Source organism: Aulonocara sp. 'chitande type north' Nkhata Bay, linkage group LG16 (genome assembly GCF_057382095.1).
Source record: "Aulonocara sp. 'chitande type north' Nkhata Bay isolate Kocher_YH1m ecotype deep benthic linkage group LG16, A_spYH_male_GT1.1, whole genome shotgun sequence".
NCBI classification, from domain to species: Eukaryota; Metazoa; Chordata; class Actinopteri; order Cichliformes; family Cichlidae; genus Aulonocara; species Aulonocara sp. 'chitande type north' Nkhata Bay.
This window is the reverse complement of record NC_141359.1, coordinates 27,382,274-27,391,274: the sequence shown is the minus strand read 5'-3', so window position 1 is coordinate 27,391,274 and position 9,001 is coordinate 27,382,274. Positions and strand designations below refer to the sequence as shown.

Sequence of the window (9,001 nt, the reverse complement as noted above, 5' to 3'; positions counted from 1 at the left end):
AAGTATTATCGTAACTTACATGGACTTTGTACAACTTATTCCTGCCGCGACATACTGCTCCATACACATTACGGGGCAGGCCTCTGAGCGCATCTGTCCTCAGTGCGCCTGCGCATACAGTTCCGACAACCCCTGCAAGGATGACTTTTGCTACAGATCAGCGGTTCATTACACTCCCACCAATCATGCTATGATTTACAAACTAGCTAATCATACATGATTTGAACAACAACAAAATGAAACCACTTCAACCAATATACAGGTGTACAAACATCATAGAGCAGGTGCCACCTGGACTGTTACATTGTTTATGTCAGTTCCTCTCAGATAATAACATGGTTGTTATTACTCTCTTTCAACAAGAACCACCAGTTTTTGAATAGGCCGCTCGATAATGGGGGGCTTGAAAGCACGGTCCTGTTTCTTGGTCTGACTTCGGACTCCTACTTGAACTTTGACCCGACGGACTAAACCATCATCGCCTTCGATAGTTTCAACGATACGCCCCAGTTGCCACTGACACCTTGGTAACATATCTTCCTTGATGATAACAATGTCATTCACTTTTAGATTACGGCGGGTTTTGTGCCACTTCTGTCTTGTGGAGACATTCATGAGGTATTCTCTTTTCCACCTACCCCAGAACTGCTCAGTTAAGTATTGTACTCTACGCCACCTCTTCGCTGCATACAAGTCTTCTCTCACAAATTTCCAGGTGGTGGTAGAGCAACTTTGGACTTCATCAGTATAAGATGGTTCGGAGTAAGAGGTTCAGGTGCCTTTGGGTCACAGATACTGTCCACAGTCAAGGGGTGTTAAGATTCAAAAACTGAGGAAGGGTACAAGAGGTGATCGAAAAATAACCACACTGGTCCGGCCGGGTGAAGTCAAACGAAGATTTTAATTCACACGTGGGAAGATCACTGGAAACAGCAATTGATCTTCGACTTACTAAAGCACAAAGAATTATTTTATAACATCAGGGTTTGTTTACTGACGCCCCTTCATGCGTCACAGATACATTTTATACATACGTCAAATCAACACCACAATGACCTTTTACACAGAACATCATCGTCTATTTTCATGGCTGGCACTTCCTGTGTACCTTTCAGTTCTTATCCTATTCCTCTTTCTTGCCGAGACACCAAGAAACGGTTCCTCTTTTACCAAGACAATTTTGCAGTTACAGCCAAACATCCTCTAAATAAATCTAATTTAAAGTGTGTGTGTCACGACCTCACTCAGCCTCGATGTCACCTCTCGCACTTCTGACCTTTTACCAGACCAGAGGCTCACTGAGACTATGTGTATGTCTTCTACTAAATAAATGTTTTAACCAAGAACCTCTACTAAAACCTTAATATAAAATGACCTGATATAAGTGTTTTGTAAGCATGTATTGCAATTCCTTCTATGTTCTAGTTTTCCCTCAGCATGTATCACCTGAACAGTCACGTCAGTGAGGCTTACGACCTTTAAAGAACCTGAACATCAACTCAAATAAGCACAGATATGCAATATGTATAAAATAGTTATAACTGCACCTGAAATACAAAGTTAACATCATCATAAACATCTTAAGGCCATCTTAAAGCTATCTGTTACATTGTTAAAGCAATGATCATACTGCAGATTATATTATGCTGGTAAAATACTTTTTGTTCATCCCCACAATCCCCCTTTCGACCTCTGGCACACCAGAGGTCGATACATAGGTTGTTGTTCACTCCTCAGTCCACTCGACTACTTCCAGATCCATCATCGGCATCATGGACATAGGGGCCACCGCCCCAGGGTCCACTGCCTTTACAATCACTTTCTCTACCAACCTTCGGGCACAAGGAATGAGACAACAACCACCAGTCACCAAAATACCCACCAATACAGATAGAGACAACATAATTAACAGAGCAAGCCCCTTCCACTTTCCCTTTTTTTTTACTCTTTTTATTTAAACCACCCCTTTTCAAACTCTCAATTTGTTACCACTCCTTTCTGTAGGCGCGGCGATCTCCTCCTAGGCTGCTCTTCTTTCTTCGGCCTTCCAGGTGGACTACTGGTCGGCCCGTTGCACAGGTGAAGAGGTTTATTCTGCCTCTGTTCCTTGACACCTGCGTTCTTTGAAGACGAATTTTCCTCCACCAAGCTCTCGTGTGCGGGTGCACACTGCGACCAGTGGTACCAGGTGTCGCCTTTCCCTTTCAGCTGGACTGCTGTAGCCGTCCGGGCGGTCACCTCATACGGACCAGTCCAGCGGGGCTCCTTCCACTTTCGCTTAATGACCTTCAGCCACACTGCCTTTGCGTCCGGGACCTCTCCGTTCCCCGTGGATCTCTCACAAGTGACCTGTTTTGTAAAGCTGGACACAAGAGCCTTCAACTCATCAAAATATTCTGCATGAGACCTGTTGCTTGTCCTGGGCTGCTCCACCGGGACCCCTGTCCAGGGTGCTAGAAACTGTCTCCCAGTCAGCAGCTCATAAGGGGTGAAACCTGTGGATTGGTTAACAGAACATCTTATGGTCATCAAAGCAATGGGCAGGGCTGCGACCCAATTTAGCCCTGTCTGCGCACAGATTTTAGCCAGCTTGTTTTTCAAATTTAGGTTCATCCTCTCTACCTTTCCTTGAGATTGAGGATGATAGACCGTCCCGAACTTATGTTGCACTCCCAACATCCTCTCTACCTCTTGCAAATCTTTGTTCTTGAAGTGAGTACCATTGTCTGACCTAATTCTCTTGGGAAACCCATGCCTTGGAATGTAATGATTGATTAAGCACTTAATCACGCTTTTCGCGTCTTCACGTTTGGTCGCCCATGCTTCGGGCCATCCAGTCAGAACATCCACACACACCAACAAATACCTCACCCTACCTGGGCCTGTATCAATCATGTCGGTATAATCAATCACGACCTCTTCTCCTGGCCTTTCTGGCATGAGAAACTTACCAGCTTCAGGTTTTACTGCTGGCTTTGGGTTGTGTGCCCCACAAATTAGGCACGTTCTGGCCTTTTCCAATATCATCCTTCTCAAATCAGGATGCCACCATCGGCACAAATTTCTCTCCATCTGTTTCACTCCCACGTGACCAAGCCCGTGAGCCTCATTCACCTTTTGTTCCGCCATTTTGGCCGTTAAAGCGGGACGCCCATCTGGCCCCCTCCACAAACCGCCATCTTGCCAGGCTCCTTTGTTTTCCCACACCCCCTTTTCCTCTGGGGATGTCTCCTCCTGAGCCTGTCTAACTTCTTCCATGCTGTTAGTGCTAACCTCCTCTTCTGGGGTTACCTGCACCAGTTGTCTCTGTCCTTTGTAGCCCGCTGCTTCCTTTGCGGCTTCATCAGCTTTCTGATTTCCTCTTGCCACCATACTGTCTGCTTGTGAGTGGCCTTTGCATTTCATAATACTTACCTCGTCTGGGTCCTCCAGGGCCTTTTCCAGTTCCTCCATTTCCTTTTTGTGACAGATGGGTGCATTAGTGGCCGTTCTGAACCCGGCTCTCTTCCACTGAGCCAGTTCCACATGAGCTGCTCCAAACGCATATGCTGAGTCAGTGTAGATGTTCACTCTCATGTTTTTAGCCAACCTCAGGGCTCGAGTTAGGGCTATCACTTCAGCTCTCTGGGCCGACTGTTGTCCCTCAATTTTTCCTGCTTCTTTCACCTGAAACTCAGTTCCTACTCTACAGACTACTGCATAGCCCGCTTTCAATCCTTCTTCATCTCTGTGGCAGCATCCATCTGTGAACCAATCCTCAGCTCCAAGTATGGGCTCTGCCTTCAGGTCTTCCCTGATTTTTCCTTCAACTTGGGCTTTCTTAATACAGTCATGTGGTTCTCCTGACCCCATTAGGTCTGCCATATTTATTCCTTCATGTGTGAATATCAAATTTGGCGCCTCTAAAATTTTGCTCAACCTTTGTTGCGTCAGTGGAGTCATTGTGAATGCCTGTGAGTTCACATAGGCCACTACACTGTGTGTGGTAAGCACTTTCAGTGGGTGTTCCCTCACTATGTGTGCTGTTTTCTGAATTATCTTTGCTACTCCTGCTGCGTGTTGTGTGCATGTGGGATGCCTTGCTTCTGTTGAATTTAATCTTATGCTAACATACATAAGTACATCCCTACCTCCCCCTTTTTTCTGAAACAACACACCATTCACAACTCCCTTTGTTTCTGAAACATCCAGATAAAATGCCTCATCATAGTTAGGTGTGGCCAGATCTGTGGCTCTTGACAAATCCTGTTTTAGCGAAATGAACGCTGTCTCTGTGTCCGGCGTCCAAGGCAATTCAGCCTTCAGATTTCGAACACCAACTTTCTTGATCAGGTCCCTTAAAGGGGCCGTTTTACCCGCATAGTTCGGAATGAACTGCCTGCTGTAACCTGTCAAGCCAAGAAAGGAAAGCAACTCCTTCACAGTTCTTGGTTTTGGATGTGTCAGAATTTGGTCTCTGTGTGTGTTCATTAACCCCACTGATCTGTGTGCGATCACCCGGCCCAGGAATGTTACCTCTGGCCGGACCAACTGCAGTTTTTCTTTGCTCACTTTGAAGCCACACTCCGCCAATCTGTTCAACACCACGAGCGATGCTGCCGTACAGGCCGCTGCTGACGGGGCTGCAATAAGAAGATCATCAACATACTGTATTAATGTACAGCCCTCTGGCAGTTGACATGGAGACAATGCCTCTTTCAACACCTGATTGAAAATTCCTGGTGAGAGTGCAAAGCCTTGTGGTAGGCGTGTGTACCTAAATTTCCGGCCTCTGTATGTGAACGAGAAAATGTCTCTGAGTGACTCGTGCAGTGGGAGACAAAAGAATGCATTCGCTAGGTCAATACATGTGAACCACTTTTGGTCCCCAGTAATTTCGGTCAGAGCCGTGTAGGGATTTGGTACAGGCACAGTGTCAGTCCTCAGCATGGCATTTATTGCTCTCAAATCATGTGCCATACGGTACTTCCCTGTCCCATGTTTTTCCACTGGCAAAATAGGTGTGTTCCAAAATGACCATGAGGGCTCAAGCACTCCTGCCTTCCACAGTCCTTCAATGGTTTCAGCTATACCTTCTTCTGCTTCAGTTTTGTGCTTATATTGTGGTCTGTTAATTGGTATGTCAGACTTCAGCTGGAACAGGACAGGCGAACAGTTAGCCAAACCTACATCTGTGGGCCCTGCGGACCACAAAGTATCAGGCAATTTTGAGAGCTCAGCTACTGCATCAGGATGATCCATTCTTTCCCTGCCATGTATTCTGGAGATTTCTTTATGTTCTAAGATCACTGCATCGTTGGACAAACAAGTTATGCGATATATTTTACATTTTGGTGCATACCAGACATTTGGAATTTGGGTGCTTTGCCAGCATGCGTTGTCCAGCGCCCGCTTGACCATTGGTCCCAGATCTCTTGGCCCATGACCCTCGTGGACCGCCAATGTAATGTGAGGGGCTGAATCCTCTCCCACATTGTACCAAGCCAGTTGTTCATCAGTAAATTTCACAGCCGCGGCCACACCTTCTGGTCCAACATAAATGTTATGTGTTTGCACATTCCACGTCTGTCCCTCAAGATCAGACTGGAACTGTTCCCGATAGATATCATTATCTTCCCTATCATAAAAGAGTGTAACGTGGAAAGGATCTCGCGGGGGGGAATAGACGGCCAGGCTCATTATCCAGGGTTTCCATAGCTGATAATGTCTCAGAATGCCTTCTTCCACTAGCCTCCCCCAGTAGATTTCGGCAGTGGGTTGTTCAGAGTTCTGGACTAGATATTGAGTCTTTGAAGGTGATCCCAGGCACGGGAATTCTTTTCCTCCAGGCAGAGTAACAATCAGTCCATCTGGTGAGCACATGATTGTGGCTCCCAGTTTCACAAGCAGGTCCCTGCCCATGAGATTTGCAGGCACCTGTGAGGACACCACATATTGGTGTTTCAAAGTCTGTTTTCCCAGCTTTGTCAATGCTGGATCCGTCAATGGCAGTGTCATTGGAATCCCGGAAAAGCCTACCACATTAACTGTGTGACAGGAGAGTGTTGCACTGTCTGGTGTGTCTTTCAATGTTGAGTATGTTGCTCCAGTATCCACCAGGAAGGGCAATTCAGTGCCTTCCACGGTCATTGACAGCATGGGTTCTGCCGCCCCCACGCTGTTTGGTTTCTCCGGGCTCCGTCAGTATTGCTCCCCCTCCCAGCCCCAGTCAGCTACCGGGTACTGGGCGGCTGGTGCTGCATTCGGGTTTGGAGCTTGATGTGCTCCCCTGTAAGCAGCTCTTTGTCTTGGGCCTCCTCGTGCCTGGGATTGATAGCCTCGCCTCTGATAATTTTGCTGCGATTCAGGGCATTCTCGGGACCAGTGTCCTTCTGCTCCACAGCTGTAACAGCCAGTCCAAGACACATTATTAGGATTCCCTGGATTCCGAGCCCTCTGTCCTCCCCTCACGGATCCACCACGCCCTCTCTGCGGTCCACCGGTCCCCCAATTCCCTACGGGTTGACGCTGCCTTGGTGCATTGGCGGGCCAACGATCATCAGGGTAGAGACCCGGATCCTGATCTGACCAGTCAGGCACAGGATCGGGCTGAGGCCTTGCCACCATTATAGTCTTATTTAGTTCTTTCGGTTCTTTTTTCTTCGCATTATATTTTTCGCGAGCCTCACCCAGCTGCAGCCTAAGCAGCTGCGCCTGTGCTTCATCTAACTCTTTCTTTTGTTTGTTCGTCAAATCCTGTTCCTGCTGAAGTCTGTGGGTCACATGTCTCTCCCACTGCACCGAGTCTGCAACGGCAAAATCTGGGTTCTTTTCCAAGTCAACTGCAACCTGGTTGGGCAGCCCTGCCAGCACTGCCGAACGAAACCACGCTCTACTTTCACCCTCCTTCCCCGGATGTATTCCTGTTTCTAACAACCATTGTTCCTTTGCTTTAGCTAAAAACTCTCTGGGTGTGTTTTTGGGATCCCAAATAATTTTTGGAATGGCTCCAGAGTTAGGAGTTGGGTACTTCTCCCGGACTGCATCTGCTAAGTCATTCTGCACCTCATGGTATTGTAGGTCATTTGCATATCTGGTTGTTTGAGCTATCTGCTCTACATCTGCTAACCCACCACCCAGCATACAACGTCCGGCCAAAGCGCGAAAATCGCCCAGCGCTAATTCTTCTCCTTCGGTCAACGCGCCCAGCCTTCTCAACCAGCTAGCTCCTCCCTCAGTTATTGGTGGAAGTTGTTTAACCAATGCTTCCAAATCTCTCACCTTATAGGCGCGATAAACTGGTTCGTTCTTTGGACCTGCTATTAGAGGCAGATTTAAACCAGGGTCAGGAGCTCCTTGTTCAAAACTCACTTTTCTACTCTTCCTCAACTTTCCTTTTCCCTTTGAGCTCCTAAATATGGGCTGTCTCTGTGCTTGGTCTCTCTTCACACTTCTTTTCCTCAAAATTAGGCTTGTACTTGGTTGGGGCTCAGGTCCTCCATCTTCGTCCTCCTCATCGTCCTCTTCTTCTGATGACGTCGCACGGTCTTCATTCTCCTCTTCTGGCCCTCCCTGCATTACTCTCTGCTTTATAACCTCCAATACCGTTAATGCCTCTATTAACGCACGTGAGGGCTCATGCATTTGTCCATACAGTTCTCCTTCCCAATGTTCTCCCTTGGTTATCACTCCTTGTGGTATTTTGTCCTTCATTCTAGGGGTCCTTTTGGCCTCCCCGTCCTGCTTTGGCTGTTCCACTGTAGACACTTCGGCCCGTATGATGTTTCCACTATCCACCAAACTGGGAGGCGAGGTCGAGCCTTCATCTGCAGCTGAGGCTATCATTGTCCCTCCCATATTTTGGGACTGACATTCCACTGCCCTTATCCCTTCTTCGGGGATATTCAGGGGAGTAGTAGTATATTCAACATCTGCTATTCCGCCAAGGACAACTCCAGTCTGTCCATCAGGACCACGAACTTGTCCCCCTCCAAGGGTCATTACAGGCATGACATATGGTGGTGGTGGTGCACAACGTGCCAATTCAGCCCAAGGATATAGTTTCGGTGTGTAATACCTGTTAGCCTCTTCTACCTTCGGAGTCAAGTCCTTCACTTGGTCCTCTAGCTTTTTATTTTCCTCCTTCAAATGTTTCAAAGACTCCATTATACTCACCATATCTCCTGATTTTCCTGTGTCATCCTCCTCCTCAGTCATCCAGGAAGAGGCTGTCCTCCACAGGAGCAGCCACTTACAGCACCTGGCATGAGTTTCTTTTAGATCCTTAATTTCTCCTCTGGCTTTCCTGTTCACTGAATGTCCCTTGGACTCCTCTTCAAATTGTTTCAATTTCTGTTCACATCTCTCTCCTTCAGTTTTTAACACCAGGCTCAGAGCTATTTTATCACCCAGCCCTTTCTGTTGAGATGTAATAAGTTTGCTTACCTCAACCTCCATCGCTTGGCACTCTTTCTCTGCTGCTTTTAATGCTCCAGGGGAAGCCAAACGAATAGCTTTCTTAAGCTGTTCAAGCTGATCCTTCAGAGGTTTGCATCCCCTTTTCCCACTAGGTGTCGCACCCGAGCTGTCAGCCATTCTCTGAAACACAGACTTACCTCTTCCAATGGCGTTGATCGACTCCACCTTCTTGGTCTAGGTCACCCAGACACGCTTAACTTTCGGTTTCAGTCTTCGTCTCGCTGTTCTCGCAACCACTGGCTCCTCTTCCCCTGCTCGGTGACACACAAAGTTTAACCCAGCACTTTAGACGCTGTCCTCGCGTTCTCAAGCGTTGACACTCAATCAAAATTATTTGCCCTCAAAGTGTTAATATATATGACACCAGCAACCCTTATGCGCAACGCGCTCACCTCCGTATACTTACCTCTCCAATAGTTCCTCGGATTAGTGTTTTTTCATTTATTTTAAACCCATTAACGGCGCTGCGCGTCCCTTATATACTTTACAGCAACACACCCTCAAGGGTCCCTCAACTTGTCCCGTACTAATAAATCTAAAACCA

At 47.3% G+C, this 9,001-nt stretch overlaps 1 protein-coding gene across 1 annotated transcript; it reads right to left on the bottom strand.

The window, feature by feature from the left end:
- Positions 1 to 6,180: 6,180 nt before the first annotated feature.
- Positions 6,181 to 8,667, bottom strand: LOC147311730 (uncharacterized). Its single transcript, XM_086265671.1, has one exon. The coding sequence runs from the start codon at positions 8,572 to 8,574 to the stop codon at positions 6,181 to 6,183; it is 2,394 nt and encodes a 797-aa protein (XP_086121797.1). The 5' UTR covers positions 8,575 to 8,667.
- Positions 8,668 to 9,001: the final 334 nt, after the last annotated feature.

Coding starts and splice junctions, on each gene's coding strand:
- LOC147311730 (XM_086265671.1), bottom strand. CDS start 8,574: ATGGCTGACAGCTCGGGTGCGACACCTAGTGGGAAAAGGGGATGCAAA.